Below are 18,494 nucleotides of genomic sequence, written 5' to 3' on the forward strand. Positions count from 1 at the left end.
GAGTATAGCCCACGGAGGGCTCCAGTTCCCGAGTATAGCCTGCGGAGGGTTCCTGTCCTCGAGTTTAGCCCAGTGAGGGTTCCTGTCCCCGAGTTTAGCCCAGTGAGGGCTCCTGTCCCCGTGCTTAGCCCAAGGAGGGCTACAGTCTCTGAATCTCCTCCAGAGCGCCCTCAAGTGCCCGCTCCTCCAGCGCGCCCTCCAGAATTCCTAGTTTTCCCCAAGAAAATTTTTTTTGGGGGGGGTCTTGTACGGAGGACCCGCCATGGCCTCCTGAGTCTCCTGATCCGCCATGGCCTCCTGAGTCTCCTGATCCGCCATGGCCTCCTGAGTCTCCTGATCCGCCATGGCTCCCGGAACTGTCTGCTCCGCCATGGCTCCCTGAACTGTCTGCTCCGCCATGGCTTCCTGATCTGCTCTGGGCGCCCGCCCCCCCTCTCCGATGATACTGTTACGGCGCTGGACGCGCCGTCCGGGAGGGGGGCGATCTGTCACGTGTACGTTTCTGTCTAGTTCCTGTTTGCCCCTATTTGGTTCATTTCCTGCTCATTTAGTTAATCATCTTTCATTAGTTCCCACCTGTGTTGTATTAATCATCTCGTTTGCTCCTTAGTTGCCTGCCCTTTATAAGCCCTCAGTTTATCTCATTCCTTTGTCCTGGATTAATGTTATTTTCAACGGTTATTGTGTGTTGATGTTCATTAAAGTATCCCTATGTTTACTCTTTCCCCGTGCGCTCTCTTACTACAACCACGACCGCATGACAATCATCTGACATTACAGCTTTAAAACTTGTGAGCTAATTGTTATTGTTCATCTCAAATGCAGTTGGTTTTATATTGCATTATATTTGATAGCTTTTGTTTTTCCCAAAACCTCAGACTCAATTTGTGACACTTGAGCAGCAAAACTAGAAGTCAAAAAGCCTTTTAATGACTGGCAGAGCATAGAGTCTTGACATTTTTTTGGCTTTCTGTTGTCTTCTCAAATACATATGCCACTCAATCATGCTTTATGACAACACTGCTGGCTTTTGATGTGCTCCTCTTTCTAACATGACGTTGGGCAGTGTTTTCAAACATAGCACGGCTGTCCAGTTTTCAGCCCATGGGAGATCAGGTCTACAGCCGCCACACCCCTGGTTTTGGATGAATCTTTAACTGACCGTGAGAATGAAGCAGGGGTTTACTGATGTCTGACTGCACCGGTAATGAGCAGAGAGTAGGGAGTGTTTTTGTGTGTTACCAAAGGTTTGACTGTCTCTGTTTCAGGACCACATCCCTGTGCCGTATCAGCCCGACTCCAGCAGTAACCCCTCCTCAACCACCTCCTCCACCCCATCGTCTCCTGCACCCCCTCTGCCGCCCAGCGCGACGCCCCCATCTCCTCTGCACCCTTCCCCGCAGAGCGCCAGACAGCAGAAACAGTCCAACCTTACAGGTACCGACCCAAAACATATGCTTATACTTTGTTGTTAATTCTGTAAAAGTGTGCCTAATTTAATGATTCCGCAGAATCTTTTCTACAGAATTTCAAATAATAATTGCTTAATGCTTAAACTGTATTATTAACTGTATTTTGACCCAGAGATATTTTTTTTTGTTTTTTTTTGCTGAAAATGCTAGTTAATATTATCACATTGGACTAACACCTACTGATTTGCTCACATATGGTATCTTCACACACAAAAAAGATAATTATTACACCTTATTACACAATTTGCTTATAAATGTCTTTTTATGCAGTATTATAACCAAATATTAGATTAAATTCTTTTATCACGTTGTTTTCTTTCTATTAGCATAGTTTTTTTTTATTTCTTTTTGAAACTGAGTGATCATAGGCTTCAGTGAACTGAGCTTAGTTTTTGAGTGAATTTTGCCAAAATTATCCAAAAATAATGTTTTTTTTTTTACCCTGAAAATAGGGCGCATAGGCTCAGATCAATAAGGCCCATGTTCAATAAGTCTCAAAAAGAAAAAAATGAATTGAAATTGAAATAATTGAAAGAAAACGACTTGACAAAAAGATTGAATCAAAGATTTGGTGATAATATGCTGTAGCATAATAAGAGATTTGTAAGCAATTTACATTTTTTTTGTATATTTGTCATTTTCAGCACTGCACAAGGAATAAATACAAAGCTTATGTTTATCATTTTTGTATGTTAATAAAACAATTTAATTAGAAAATATATCAATGCATTTGTGTGGATTTTAGACTCTCTTAGTATATGGCTGCGCTTCAGGAAACAAATATGGAAATAATGATTTGTATAATAACGAGGATGATTTAAATTATATATAAGGACTTTATGAAGTATAAATTGGTCCATTTTAGTGCTGTACTCTAATGATCCTTATTTGTGCCATATACAGTATCAATATCAATCTATTTTGTTATAGTATTTCTGCCTTTTTGGAAGAATTGGCCAAACGGTCTCAAAATTACAAAAAGTGATTCTGCAAATTTATTATTATAGTGTATGTAACCTTTGTGATTTAAGAGCAACAGCATGATACTTTAGGTATAATTAAAACTATTATAATGTTAATTGATGCAAGCGGGCTAAGGTGGATCATCACATCATATTGAAATTAAAAGAATATGAAAGACTTGCTTAAAAGGATATTTAGTATTAAACATACATAGTATTAAATGGTTAGTACAGTACATTGATGCATTGTATCAGTTTTAATGAGTTAGTTAGCATAACTTACATTGCTGTGAGAAAGGCTTGTAGAAATGCTGTGTTATACTAGAAAACCATCATCATTTCACTACAGGCACAGTTGAGCACAGGTACTGTAGCAATTGTACTGTGCTGAACCGTGTTAGTTGTGAGCTCTAAACGATTTACTGACTGAGTTTGATTCAGACTGCTAACTTGCACTGTTTTTGAATCTTTTTGACTGACTCATTAATAAAAACCAGTTCAAATGGTGATTTTTTCCCACAAATCGGACATCACTACCTGTAGGCCTACAGAGCCCCTAAAAGGACATGGTAGTGGAAAAAAATCGGGGTTGGAGGAAAAAATATTTTACAAATGTTTAGCGTTCTCTCGCAAAACGTTTACGTTCCCTTGAGAAACCTTGCATTAACCTCGCAAAACTTTTGCGTTCTCTTGCAAAGATATTTGCATTCTCTTGAGTTCGCACAAACTCTTCCTGCTTACTTTGCAGCTTGCAGTGGCTCATACACAGAAAAGCAGATGAGCCCAGAATGGAACGCGCAGTTTCACCTGTTTTTATCACTTTTTAAGCCACGTTAAGCACGCTTTTCTATGGGAGAGAAAACGCTTATTCAGCTCATATTTTGGGCTTGAATGTATACAATAGGCGACATATTTTTAATACATATATATAATATAGCATATTTGGTCTTTTTTGTCATCTCCATTAAGCCGCGTTAAGTGTTTTATGAACTGCAAGCTGTAAAGTAAACAGGACGAGTTTGTCCGAACTCAACTGGTTTTGCGAGAGAACGCAAATATCTTTGCGAAAGAATGCAAAAGTTTTGCGAGAGAACGCAAAACATTTGAAAAATATTTTTTCCTCCCACCCCGATGTTTTTTCCACCACCATGTCCCTTTAGGGGCTCCATATTACCCGTGCTGTGCAGAAAACTCTAGTACGCAGTCTAATCAGATCCGCTTATATTGACACACACAAAGTTTTCTCAAATGTTGCCAACGGCAACCAGACTTTAAATTGTTGCACTTGTGCCATTTTAATTTCCTAGTGCATTTGCAATCATTCAAATCATGGTCTGGAGTTCTGTTTTGAATGTCCCGCTTTTCAGTTATGACAGCACTTAATATAAGCAGCAGTCAAACTGACATGAACTCCTCAAGTTTGTGAAGAATGAGCCAAAGAACATCCTGTGCCAGAAAATTTTAGTTCACATTTCTTTGTTATACATTTTTCAAAATCATAAAATGTTCTGTTTACTTCTCTTGATTTGATTTATTTATTAAACGTTGAATCTCAGATTTTCAGTGTGGTTTCAGACTTTTGGACCCTTGTGTATCCTAAGTCACTATTTTTATGGCAAATGCATCTTTGTGATGGATTTTGCAGAACAATAACACAGACCAATAAGCATCTGGGGGTGTGTTGAATTTGATTGAATTCTGTCTGCTTCTCTCCTGTGCTTTTCTCAGCATCTCATTTCTACAAATTCAAGCAGCAGTTCATCTTCCCTGGTAAGTGTGTCATAATTGGTCATTACCCCTACCCATAATGCAGTGCGACATGCCGAGGCGAACTTTTTTGATGTCATTTTTTATGCCGTCTTTTCTTTGAGGCGCAACAAACCCCCTCCCTCTCCCTCTGTCTTTCTTTGCTCTTCTTCTTGTCGTCTCTTAACCAGCAATGCTGTATTGTCTAATGATGGTTCTTTTAAAGACAAGGTCGCCTGCACCTCGCTGACAAATAAAGGCTGATAAGTGCCTGTATTCTGTGGGAGGCACTCAGCTTGCTGCATGTTTTTGATGAACGTGTGGAGGGAGGAAAGCCATGTTGTGTTGGTAGCCTGATAGTTTAGAATAAAGGCTATTGATGCCAATTTTGCCGGTTTATTCCAATGAAGAGGTGAGCTACTGAGATCAGTCACCATTGTACCGTACAGCAGGGAACACACGGCCAGTTTTGTCCATTAGGTAAAACAATTTGTTTATGTTTTAATGGAAAGTGTTTATTAAATGAGAATCCTCTAGGGTTTCATCTTTCCTAACAATAGAGCATCATATATTTGTGTAGTATGTAAGGGATAGTGGCTGACAGTGCAGTATGTTGCTTGCTAACAAAAATAAATCAATGGACACTCAGTGTTGTTTGGATTGTTTATATTATGTATAGAATCTTTCCTACAGCTATGTAGGAAATCTGTTGCCTGGAACAACAGTAAATAATATATATACATGTATGCACTCACTACTGTTCAAAAGTTTAAGGTCAGTAAGTCTCTTATGCTCACTGTGGCTGCATTTATTTGATCAAAAAGGCAGTACAATTGATAATATTGAGAAATATTATTACAAAGTTTTCTAATTTCTAATCTAATTTATTCCTGTGATGCAAAGCTGAATTTTCTTCATCATTACTCCAGTTTTCAGTGTCACATGATCCTTCAGAAATCATTCTAATATGCTGATTTGGCACTGAAGTAACTTTTCTTATTATCAATGATTGAAAACAATTGTGCTGATTAATATTTTTGTGGCAACTGTGATTTTTTTATTTATTTAGGAACAACATTTATTTAAACATTAAATGTTTTTTCTTTCACTTTTGATCAATTTAATCCATCCTCAGTGAATAAACATTTCATTTCTTTCCAAAAAAACGTATCGAACGCAAATTTTTAAACCGCAGTGAATGGCTTCAGATGTTTGTGTAGTATAGGTACATGTAGAAAATGATTTCTGAGTTCTTTTTTTCTTTTAAAGAATGTTTATTTGAAGATTTTTGGAGTGTGTTTTTCAAGAAAATACAATTTTCTGAGTAAAAATAGTTTCTACATCAATTTTTTTTTCTCAGTGTCTGTTTTGGTGTAAATCAGAGTTGTTGTTCTCAGCAGTACTCCTGCATGTTGTGATGAACTTAGTCTATAATAATACACTCTTTTACAAATTATGTCATTTTTCTCTCTCATCTCTGCCTTGTGACTTACCGTCTCACTTTCTCTTTGTAGATGTGGCCCCTGAGGCTCCCACCAGGGCCCCTCAAGTCATTCTACACCCTGTTCTGTCTGAACCTGGGTAAGTGTGTGCGTGTTTATGTGTATGTGAGTTTATGTTGATTTGACATTTTAGAATGCATTTAAACATGATGACATCAGTCTGTCTATGTAGAGCTCACTGGGATTTGGAACTAAAGTGCAAATGCATGTTAATCAATAATGGTGACTAAATATCATGGTAACACTTTACAATAAGGTCCCATTATCTGAATGCAAAAATTAGTAGCATAAAATGTAGTTATGATGCTCTATTGCTCCTTTAGATGGAGGTCAAATGCTGTAAAATGTGCAATTATCTCTTTTGTGACACTTATAATGACATGCCAAGACCACTTAACGTTGTTTATTAATATACAAATGTGTCTGAAATGTCATGTTCTGTCCTGTACTTTGTGTGTTTGTGTGTGTATTTAGAGCGATGCCCAGTGAAAGGCCACAGACATGTCAGACAGTTTTGCCAAGGCTTTTGTCTATTTATGGCAGATATGAGCATTTTAGATTACAGAATTATTAGAGCAAAAATATTTGTGGTGCAAAAGCTGATGTGACTGAAGACAAGTCACACACACACAAACTTGGACTAAACAAAGAGTGGGGCTTGAGTTTACGCTACAGTGATGATGTCAAGCGTATCCATGGATGTTTTGAAAAACTCAGAGACCCATAAAGAAAAATACTATTTTTAATTAACTGAATCAAGATGCATTAACTACAAAAAAAAAAACTGGATATTAGTTTCTGTAGTTCAGACAGCAGTATGTTTTTCATTATGGAGAATTATAATGCAGCTGACATTAATTGTTTGATAGCTGTAGAGTAAAATTGTTAACAGGCATGTATGCATACATGGACTGATAGCTCTTTCCAGCACTGTCCTCACATATTTTTCAACCCAAACAAGGGTCAGAGTGTATTAACAAACACATTTCTTACCACAGACATGTAATAGAGTGTCACCCAGGGTCAATTTTAGACACCAAATCTCCTATTTTATTTTATTTTATGTAGGCAGCACACTAAGCAGAGCTTGTCTGAACAGCTTTTGTTCAAGCTAAAAATATGAAGGTGAACATGCATCATTTTTTGTGTGATCCTTTCAGATGGCATAAAGTAAACAATGGATTTAAATGAGATTATAGGTCCTTGAAAATGAAACCTCGGTTCGTTCTGTTGAGGTAAATTACCCTCCCTGAGCAAACACATGTTCTGTTTCTCTTCTCACAGTACCAGAGGGAGTCCCTTGCTACAAATTGAGGTTGAGCCAACATCTGATGTGAGTCATCCTGCTTCTATAGCAAACATGCACCATCATGTGCTAAAAACTGAACATATACGCAATATCTATCTATCTATCTATCTATCTATCTATCTATCTATCTATCTGTCTATCTGTCTGTCTAACAGTATCTATCTATCTATCTATCTATCTGTCTGTCCTGAACATATAATATCTATCTATCTATCTATCTATCTATCTATCTATCTATCTATCTGTCTATCTGTCTGTCTAATCTACAGTATCTATCTATCTATCTATCTGTCTGTCTGTCTAATCTACAGTATCTATCTATCTATCTATCTATCTGTCTATCTGTCTATCTGTCTGTCTGTCTGTCTGTCATTTGTTCTATCCTTCCATGGTTCCATCACTCAACCTTTCTTTCGTTCTGTCTATCTTTTGTTCTTTGTCTGACGTCCTATTGTTCCATCACTGACTATCTATCTATCGTTCTCTCATTCTTCCATGGTTCCATCGCTCCACCATTCTTTTGTTCTGCCTATCTGTCTAACTATTGTTCTGTCTGTCTGATGTCCTATCATTCCAACACTCACTATCTATCTATAGTTCTCTCATTCGTTCTGTCAATACATGGTTCCATCACTCTGCCATTCTATCAGTCTGTCTGTCTATCTATCTATTACTCTATCATTCCATCCACCTATGCATCTACCTATCATCCATCCATCCATCCATTCATCTTTCTGTCTGCTGTTCTACAGTTATATTTATCGTTCTATTTATCTATCAGAACGAGGAAGGCAATGATGAGGCCGAGGGTTCAGCGGACGAGTTCGAGGAGATGAATCTCTCCCTCCTGTCTGCACGGAACTTCCCACGTAAGGCCAGCCAGACCAGCATCTTCCTGCAGGAGTGGGACATTCCCATGGAGCAGCTGGAGATCGGAGAGCTGATCGGGAAAGGTCGCTTTGGACAGGTCTACCACGGACGCTGGCACGGAGAAGTGGCCATACGGCTAATCGACATTGAAAGAGACAATGAAGAACAGCTGAAAGCGTTTAAAAGAGAGGTGATGGCGTACAGGAACACACGGCATGAAAACGTGGTCCTGTTCATGGGAGCATGTATGAGACCCCCTCATCTGGCCATCATCACCACGTAAGCTTGAACAATGTTCGTTGAGTTCCCAGTGTTTCCGGTGCATGTGTACTAAGCTTCATGACTGTATCTTAAAGTTGACTCACTTTTCCTGATCTTCTCTAATCAGCATGACCTCATGGCTTGCATTACTGGCTGCTTTCAGCCTAATTTAAAACGACATGTCTTTGACCACAAATGTAAACATAAGTGGCTGAATTTTTTCACTTCTCAGAATTCTCAGAAGCTATGAACAGAGAGGTTTGTGAAAAACATCCTGTCTGAACAGGAGACGGCCAATATTATTTCCTTCCTCCTGCCACACAAATTGGTGCTTCCTGTTTGTTTGTCTGCAAAAAGGTGCTGTGCTGCATGGCCATGGCCAATAAAAGATTTCAACAGAGGATTCAACTTTTATTTTCCTTTTCTAGAATCAAAGTGTTTAGTTTCTTGGATCGAATAAGGTATTAAATATATTACTTATATATCTTAGTTTTTAACTGTTCATTTTATAATCTAATTTATTTTTGATTATGATATTGTTAATCATACTATTATATAATAAAAAAAATTTTTCAGGATTCTTTGATGAATAGAGAGTTCAGAATAAGTCAAATTATTTGAAATCGTTTACTGTCACTTTTGATAAATTTAATGATGCATCTTTGCTGAATTATATTAATTCTATTATTTATAGATAGATAGATAGATAGGTATTTTAATATTAATAATAATATAACACACACAAAATACAGTATTATATAATAAATATTAGGACATATTTTTTTTAAGATTTATTTTGGCATTTTTGCAATAGGAAAGTATGATGACAGGAAGCGAAGTGGGAGATAGAGAGGGGATGGGGTCGGGAAAGCCCACGAGGCTATCGGCGCCAACAAATAATATAATATTTAATATAGCCCATATTTAAATGTAGCTCTGACTTTTTTCAGTATTTTTTAAGTTCTGGTAAAAATCTCTAAAAAAGTAGCAAAATTCAGAGAATATTTTGTGAATCAAGTTTATTTTTCTTACCTTATTGGCAAATCGTTTTCATTCACAAAAAAAAAAAAAAGTATATTAATGTCTAATCCTGACTAATGTTAGTGCATGATTTTGTGTATTTCTATTAACACAGACAAAAGTCATAATGGTTTTATTCAGTCCTTAATCATAGGCCAGCAGGCCCAAACAAACAAATTGAGATATAATTGCAAGAAATGACCTCTTTCATAAAAATAAATCAGGGAAATAAATAAATATTGATTGTGTGTCTCAGCATTGTCATGTGATTATGCATTGATTGTTTTTCATATCACCCCTGCAGTGTGGAATAAAAGTTCAGCTTTTGCTCACAAATGCAGCGTGTACAACATAATTGCAGCAGAATGTCAGAGGCTGTCATTATTTGGAATAGTCTGTCTTGACATTATTAGTGTTAACAGCTGATGTACGCGACACATTTCTGTACTGACGCCACATATACAGAGTTCAGCATTTGCATTTGTGCGTCCCGCATTTAAAGGGTTCCACACTGCAGAAGGCCAAAAGGCCAGAGTGATGCTAAAAATGGGCCTCGTACCCTGATGGCATTATGAATATGTATAAATGGAGGAAGAGGGCAGCCCGGGGAAAGACGCAGACGTCTTTGTCAGGTGGCACAGTAGGACCTCAGATGTCAGGGAGTTGGAGGGCTTTCTTTCTCCTCGCTCCTGCGGCGGTGAAGTTCATGGCCCGCTCAGCATCATTAGTCCTCCAAGTGACAGTGCTCAAGTCTGCTTGTATGTAAATTCAGAATAGCATGCTGAAGTATGAACATGTATCATTCTTGTCCTAACATACGTCCTATGATAATGTAGGTTGTAGGTTCAAACTCAATGAGGGGTTATCCATGAACTTTTTGCATTGTGACCTAAAGCTCATAAACTGGCTAAATTAGTTATTTTCTGGCAGGCTTTATTACCATTCTTCATCAACAATCTAAATTGCGTTCATAATTTTAATATACTGTTAAATGCATTCATAGTTGCAAACTTAATTATGACCAATACCGGTTAGTACTCTCATGGACATCAGTAATCAATCTCATGATTTTATTTCATTTTAATTGAACTGCCTTTACCTTTAGAGCTTCTAGTACAGTATTTTTGCCAGTGAATTATAAAAATAGTAAAAATTTTATTTGATTCATATTTGAGTGAGTTGTTTTTATACACTGAATCTGCACCTGGAATGCTATTCTTTATTTCTGCAAACCCACAATCTGCACAAAGAGCTGTAAAATAACTGGACATATTTTGATGTTATGGTTGCTGCTGATGCCTAATATGTGTTTTTTGTTCTTCTGTTGTAGTTTGTGTAAGGGCAGGACCCTCTACTCAGTGATTCGAGATGCAAAAGTCGTTCTCGACGTGAACAAGACTAGACAAATCGCACAAGAGATGGTGAAGGTAAGAGTAATTGATGTGAAGTCAATGTGAAGACTGTTCGTTAAATGTCAGCTAAAATTGATTCACATGTGTATAGCAGTTATTTAGCAAAACATGTCAGTGTCGGGAAGCCTTTATATCTACCTGTACATGTACTGTTCCTTCACATATACAGCATGTGATTACATTTAGGGCTGCACAATGAATCAGAATAAAACTGAAATTACACAATTATCAAATCACAAAGACTGTGATTTAATTAAATACATGCAGAGTGCGTTTCAAAGTGAAGAGTGGCACTGTGTTCCTTTTCACGCTAGCAGCTCATGATTCAGTGTTTTTAGTGTTTCAGAGCAGCTCAGTTTGCTTTGCAACAAAAACAATTACTATTTTAGAATTGTAATGTAAAATAAAATTATTATTATTATTATTGTAGTCATTCATGTATAATCTATAATTTTGGGCCAAATTGTGCAGCCCTACAAACAACACAGCAGACCTGGAGCTTTTTTAAAACCTGGATCAGTTTTTATTAGAAAAATAGCAATTAGACTTAGAAAAAAATCTAGACAGAATTAGCAGTAGACCAAAAACATGTAATTGCCCTAATTACATTAACACCATTTTTTTCAGGGCATGGGCTACCTACATGCCAAAGGGATCCTTCACAAAGATATGAAATCCAAGAATGTATTTTTGCAATTAGACTAGACTAAAAAATCTAGACAGAATTAGCAGTAGACCAAAAACATGTAATTGCCCTAATTACATTAACACCATTTTTTTCAGGGCATGGGCTACCTACATGCCAAAGGGATCCTTCACAAAGATATGAAATCCAAGAATGTATTTTATGACAATGGGAAAGTGGTCATCACCGACTTTGGCCTGTTCACAATATCTGGTGTTCTACAAGCAGGCAGGTAGGTCAAAATACACACAAACACACAAATTCACTCAGCTTTACTGTGATTTCAAGTAACAATGTTCTTTCTTAATGTAGAAAATGTCCATTGATCTTTGCCAGCCATTGAAATGATTTTTAAAGAAAGTCTCCTAAACTGTTGTTATAGTTGATAAGCCAGTGATGCGATACTCTAGTAGTCCAATAAACATAAAACATGTAGCAAACAAAATATTGGGTAGTTTTTATGTTATATTGAACTACGTTATTTGTATCAATACTTTTTTGTCATTGAATGAATCAACATTTCTTGTATTAATTTTCATTTTGGATACATTTTTGGGCTTGCCGTTATATTCTGGGATTGTCTCCTCAAAAGGACACGTGATGTTGCCTTAGATATTGGCCAAAATTGGGAAGGCAGCATGAGTGCGCCTGTGATGTTGTAAAATGCTGTCAACACTTGCCTGGAAAAAATGAAAATGTGAAAAAAACCCTGCTTTTCGCTGGAGTACTAGCCCTAAAAGGTGTGATAGTACCTTAGAGTTATGCACCTTTATGCACCTATGCACCTTTTAGGGGTAATTATGATACAAATATGTACCTTTAAAGGGATAGTTCACCCAAAAATGAAAATACTGTCATCCTTTACTCACCCTCATGTCGTTCCAAACCTGTATGAGTTGCTTTCTTATGTTGAACACAAAAGAAGATATTTTGAAGATTGCTGGTAATCAAACAGTTGGTGGTTGCCATTGACTTCCATAGTAGGAAAAAAAAATACTATGGAAGTCAATGGCAACTACCAACTGCCCCAGTGACAAGCTGTTGGTACCCCTAAAAGTACAAGTTTTGCACATGTAGGTAGGATGGTGTTTACTAGCTGAAATAGAGAGTGCGAGTGAGCTCGGTGTCTCCATAGAAGAGCGACAAATGTACAACCCATCACACTATATGTGTGACAGGCCATTAATAACGTCCTTAAATTCCATAATGACTTTCAGAAGTGCTTATTAAAAACCAAAGCCTGTAATTATTAGAGTGTTGGCCACAGAGCTAAATCCAGTTTCACCTTCAGTGTTCTCATGGTTCCTGATAAATGTCTGCTTCAGTGAGTTGAAGTAGCAGCAGATGTTATCATCACACGAGCATTTGACAGGACTTCAGTAACTTTTATTGGGGAAACTCCCTCTAGCAATCTAATTTCAATGCACTGGAAAAATATGAATAGATGAATATTGTTGCTTTTGCCAACCAGATATTCATGACTAAATGTGACCCTGGACGACAAAACCAGTCATAAGGGTCAATTTTTTAAATTGAAATTCATACATCTTTAGAATAGATCTCAACAACTTCACACACTGTGCTCAGATATTTCTCCTTAGCTAGAGACTCTGGTGGTCTCACATTTGTCTCTTCTAAAGTTTCAAACAAGATCTCAACAGCGTCACACACTGTGTTCAGATATTTCTCCTAGTCTAAAGACTCTGGTGGTCTCATATTTTTCTCCTTTAAAGCTTTAGAAGAGATCTCAACAACATCACACACTGTGCTCATATTTTTCTCCTTAGCTAAAGACTCTGGTGGTCTCACATTTGTCTCCTCCAAAGTTTCAAACAAGATCTCAATAGCATCACACACTGTGCTCAGATTTTTTTCCATAGCTAGAAATTCTGGATCTCTCACATTTGTCTCCTTTAAAGCTTCAGAAGATATCACAACAAAATCACACACTGTGCTCAGATATTTCTCCTTAGCTAGAGACTCTGGTTTCCTATGGGACATAACAGTAATTGATATCATTAGCCTTTGGCTTCACTACTTTATCAGACAGCGATAATGTGTTGCTAATGTCACACAAACCATGTTCCCGTTCTCCATCTCAGAAAGCTACCTTCTAAAAATCAACATCCTTAGGTAGAAACGCTTTGCTAATGATATGAAAAGCCCCACCCAGGAGGTTGATGTGATTGGTTGTATGTTTGTGATGGTAAGTAACAGACTGATTTAAAACATTATTTTTAAGACTGCCTTTGCAGAAGTGCAGTTTTAAGAAGAAAATGGTGTTGACTGATAAATTTGCACGTGGTTTGCCTTTAAGCATTTTAAAAATGGCAGATAGACATGTAAACAATGTTAAAGGTGGGGTATGTATTTTTTCAAAAACGCCTTAGAAAACTGAGTCGGGCCGAGTAACAAAACAAACTTGTAGCCAATCAGCAGTAAGGGGCGTGTCTACTCATGATGTGGAGGAGAGAGTGTTCAGTGCACCGGACGGACATTAGCCGAGCCGAGCGACAGAAAGATAGAGATAGCGGATAAAAAACAAACAAAAAAGAGGACACTGTCTGCGGAACAAAAGAAGGCTTCAGATAACACAAGAAGTAGGACCCGTGTAAATATCGGATCAGCTATCCAGCGCTGGAGAGAGCTCAAGGAGCGGAAGGCCTTGCGATTGGACGCCAAGGTTGCTTTGTTTCTTCTCGATAGGTAAAGCCGGGCTCACACTACAGGATTTTTGGCTGGATTTTGCTGTCGCAGACAGATTTCCACAGTCTGCGACAAAACCCCCGGATCGTGACCAAATCGGTGCTCGCTGCGGTCGCCGAAGCTCGTTAAGTATGAGCAGGTCAGCAACGTGATCCGAACCTGTCTCGAGCTATCACAGACGCTACGATATTTTCAAACCTGTTTGATATTATCGCCACGTGATCTCGCAATGTGAGCGACACAATGACAAGGTGGAACTTATCTAGCCAATCACAGTGCAGATGGTATAAACACTCTTATCATGCATCTTTATGAACAGACACGAAAAGCCACAAATTAATCAAATCAACTAACTAGAAATAAATGTAACAAATGCATAGGGTGTGTATATAATACCACGTTTCATTGTATACAATATATAGTATATAATATATACACTCTAAAAAATGCTGGGTTAAATATAACCCAGCGCTGGGTTAAAAAGGGACAAACCCAGCTATTGGGTTGTTTTGACTCAAAATATATAATATAAAAATATATAATATTATAATATTTAATATAGTATACTGTTTAATTACCTCCAACTCTTTCTGCAGTACTGTCAGTCCTTGTTGTCCACGTCTTCCAAGCCATTGTTTCTACCATATTCTCTTTTTATCGTGGTTTCTTCTTTCTTTCGGATAAAATAACTGCACAGACCAATTGAAGGGCCAGTTAATCGTCCATGCTTGAAGATATGGCCTATAATCGCTGAAATTTATCGCAAGAATTTATGTGAGAAAACGTATTTTCGCTGATGGTCGGGAACGCCTCTTCACTGAATGTTTTCTAGTGTGTGCACCTCGTTAGCATTGGGTTGTGTAGTATGCGCACAGCTATGACAAGACAACGACAGATGAGAACAAATCTTGTTGCGTAGTGTGAGCAACACAGTGATTCGGCTAGTCTTTCAATCCTGTAGTGTGAGCCCGGCTTAAGTAACACCGTGTCTACACCGGTTGCTACAGTTGTCGCGCCGCGCCAAAGTCTGTCTACACTGGATGTGATAAAGTGACCGCTGAAAATCATTTGAAATTTGTGTCAATACGTCATAAATAGAACGCAACAGCAGTTTTCTGTCGGGGATTTGTCGTGCTGCGCCGCATCCAGTGTACACATCATCACTGATTATAATGAGTTCTATAGTATTTTGTCGCGCCGCTCGCGGCCGGTGTAGACACGGTGTAACATTGGTTTTGCTTTGTTTCACAGAACTAATCGTTGCCTGGGTTGCGTACGTATGTGTGGGGCGGAGCTATCAAAATAGGGGCGAGACCCTTTTGGGGTAGGGGTGTGTTTGTTTTGGCGATTTGAAATATCAACACTGGCTACCAGAAATCACTTACCCCACCTTTAAAAACTTGATTTTCACCACAGGAAAACTAATGATTCCAAAAGGAGGATTTCACAGTGTGAGAAACATTTTTTTATAGTGTGAAGAATATTTAAAAATTTTTAAAAGACACTTTTCCCCCTATAAAGAACCTTTTGTGGAATGCAAAGTTTCTATGTATGTTGAAGTTTCTTCATGGAACCATAGATGCCAATAAAGAACCTTTATTTTTAAGAGTATATGGACAAAAAATAACAGAATTTTCATTTTTGTGTGAATTATCCCTTTAATGTTACACATTTCAGAAAGCAACAATGCATGAAACCGAGCTTGTACAGCTAGGAGCATTTCCGTTCACATGAGGATGAGTGAATGATGACCAGTACTTTTGGGAGAATGTTCCTTTAACTGAGCACGCTTTATCTTAGGGTTACTTCATTTAATTTTAAATCCCAAATCAATATTCAGTATTATGAATATTAAATTAATTATGTTTTAATGCCATTTTCTCCAAGTAATTAATTCAATTCCGCCTGTGTATATGATGTGGATGAGGCTTTTGGCGTAAAATGATATATGATCAGGTGTCATACACAACATCAGGAAAAAGCACAAAATCTGTAGTATTTGAACAGCTATCTTTTGTGCTATCTTTTGCATCTTAATTGAAAACCACAGTCTTTCCAGATTCTTTAGACCTGTGTCTATATATTCCCGTCTCCTTCAAGAGACAAAGACTTACAAGAAGCTTTTCTCCACCACACTCCTTTGAACAGGAAAATCCATGAAAAGGGTGTCTGATGTATGTGTTTTGTTGCTCTCTTGCGATGTATGAAGAGGAGACATCCTCTTCTTTATGGCAGAATGAACTCAAAGATATTCTTTCCTCTAGGCAAGGCCGCTGAATTACCGTGAACAGTGGCAGATGTTTGATTTGTTTGGCAAACCTGGGATATACTTCATATATCTCAATCATTCTTCAGTTTTGAATGTGTTTCTTAAGGCAAAGGGAAGGGTTATAAGAGGACATGTCCTCTTCTACAGTATATAACACTACATCAAAAAAAATCTGAACAAAATAAATAAATAAGGAATAATATTTTGCATAAAGACAGTTCCGTAAATTTTTTTTTGAAATATTTTGCATTGTAATATTATTTTAACACAATTAAGCACATTTTCTATTTAAATTCTTATTACCGCCGTGCATCCAGACATGAATTGCACTTCATTTCATTTAATTTAATACTGCAAAGATGTATACACACTTTGCCATTTTGAGTAATTATATATTTTTATCATTTTACATATATCTTCAAGCATTACAGAATGAAGGAAATACAAAATACATGTGAAAAATATGATAAATACACCATGTTAATTTAATGGTGCCATGATGTACACAATTTGTAATTTAAGTGTTTACATAATTTTATAACTTTTACATTTGTGACCCTGGACCACAAAACCAGTCATAAGGGTCAATTTTTCGAAATTGAGATTTATACATCATATGAAAGCTGAATAAATGAGTTTTCCATTGATGTATGGTTTGTTAGGATAGGAGAATATTTGGCTGAGATACAACTATTTGAAAATCTGGAATCTGAGGGTGCAAAAACTCCAAATATTGAGAAAATTGCCTTTAAAGTTGTCCAAATTAAGTCCTTAGCAATGCATATTACTAATCAACAATTAAGTTTTAATATATTTACAGTAGGAAATTGACAAAATATCTTCATGGAACATGATCTTTACTTAATATCCTAATGATTTTTGGCATAAAAGAAAAATCAATAATTTTGACCCATACAATGTATTTTTGGCTATTGCTACAAATATACCCCAGCGACTTAAGACTGATTTTGTGGTCCAGGGTCACATTTATAGTAATAGCTTTTTCCAACAGTCCAGTAATGAGAATGAAGATGATAAATGATGATAAATATGATGTTTTGTTAATATACTTTAATTTAATACTGACATTATGTAAACACACTTTGTCATTTAAACAAAATGGGCTCATTATTTTATAATTTTACCTTCATAATAATCTCTTTTTTCAGCATTATAGTAATGAGATTGAGGGAAATATGATAAATGTGTATGATAAATAAGCCAAAATTTCTTTCTTTCTTGTCCAAGTTTATTGAGTTTAAGCATCGTCTTAACAGCATTCAGTTCTTGCATTTGTCAATCAACAGCCCCGAAACACAATTTTAATGAAGAAATTCAACTTCCTTGTTTTGATTGTATAGGTTTATTTGTGTAATAAGATGAATAATGAAGTCTTTGGCTTTGAAAGTGCTGAAAATGAGAGTAAATTATCTTGGGCAACATGAAGCGTTTGCCACCGCTGATGACCGTGATGATGTTGATGTTGTTTTGGCACTCGTCCCATTCCTGTTTGCGTGTCGCGCCTCTTTGAAAATGTTTTCATTGGCATTGCAAGCAGTAAATCAACATCCCCGATGGAGCGATATTACAAACACTCGTACCCATCGGTTCATCTGATTATGAGGCTGATTTCGCACAAGTGTGTTTACGCATGTTGGCAGTAATTACCGGGGAAAAGACGACGTCTCCACAGCGACAGGTTTACATTGCAGCCATTGTTGATCAAGTCTCTTGGATCGGCTCACCATTGCCGTTCTGATCAGCCCACTTCTACACCTCCGCAGCCATGTGAATTATTATCAGGAGTTATTAGGAGGAAGGGATAGTATTTGAGAGCGGCACATTTTTTCTCAGGCCATCAGGGACGTGCAGGCTCTAGCATAATTATGAATTGTTTATCTGTAAGGCACAAGTCTGGCTCTCAATAACACGATTTTACATTAGTTATGTATTATGATTCAGGACCTGACTGGGTATTGAAATAAGATCTGATTATTCTGGGATTCGGTGCTGTTTGAAATACCATCTAAGGCAACATCTAGCAGGTACGAGAGGCTAGTGAGGCTGTGGACTGAAGCATCGTCAAATGTCAAGGTTTGTTTATTAGGGTTTGTGTGGGATTGAGTCTTCTTGAGAGATGAAGTTATTGGAAATTTACTCTGGGCAGTCGGATGGGCCGCCCAGATTTCAGACAATAGTGGTTTTAATGCTGTGGAAGCTCTAAGAGCTCTTGTATCTTTTTTTCTTTATTTATTCTGTGTTTTGTGATAATGATGTAAC

The 18,494-nt window shown here is 37.4% G+C and overlaps 1 protein-coding gene across 1 annotated transcript in view; it reads left to right on the forward strand.

Annotated features, from left to right (window-relative positions):
- LOC107726720 (kinase suppressor of Ras 2-like) overlaps positions 1 to 18,494 on the forward strand; it is a 111,259-nt gene that overhangs the window by 85,823 nt on the left and 6,942 nt on the right. The window contains exons 12-18 of the mRNA XM_016536412.1: positions 1,269 to 1,437; positions 4,163 to 4,204; positions 5,695 to 5,761; positions 6,967 to 7,015; positions 7,773 to 8,140; positions 10,473 to 10,569; positions 11,338 to 11,471. Of these exons, the coding sequence (XP_016391898.1) occupies positions 1,269 to 1,437; positions 4,163 to 4,204; positions 5,695 to 5,761; positions 6,967 to 7,015; positions 7,773 to 8,140; positions 10,473 to 10,569; positions 11,338 to 11,471 (926 nt within the window). The remainder of the gene's footprint in view (positions 1 to 1,268; positions 1,438 to 4,162; positions 4,205 to 5,694; positions 5,762 to 6,966; positions 7,016 to 7,772; positions 8,141 to 10,472; positions 10,570 to 11,337; positions 11,472 to 18,494) is intronic.

This window comes from Sinocyclocheilus rhinocerous, unplaced genomic scaffold, assembly GCF_001515625.1.
Source record: "Sinocyclocheilus rhinocerous isolate Xijiao unplaced genomic scaffold, SAMN03320098_v1.1 scaffold1658, whole genome shotgun sequence".
Lineage (NCBI taxonomy): Eukaryota > Metazoa > Chordata > Actinopteri > Cypriniformes > Cyprinidae > Sinocyclocheilus > Sinocyclocheilus rhinocerous.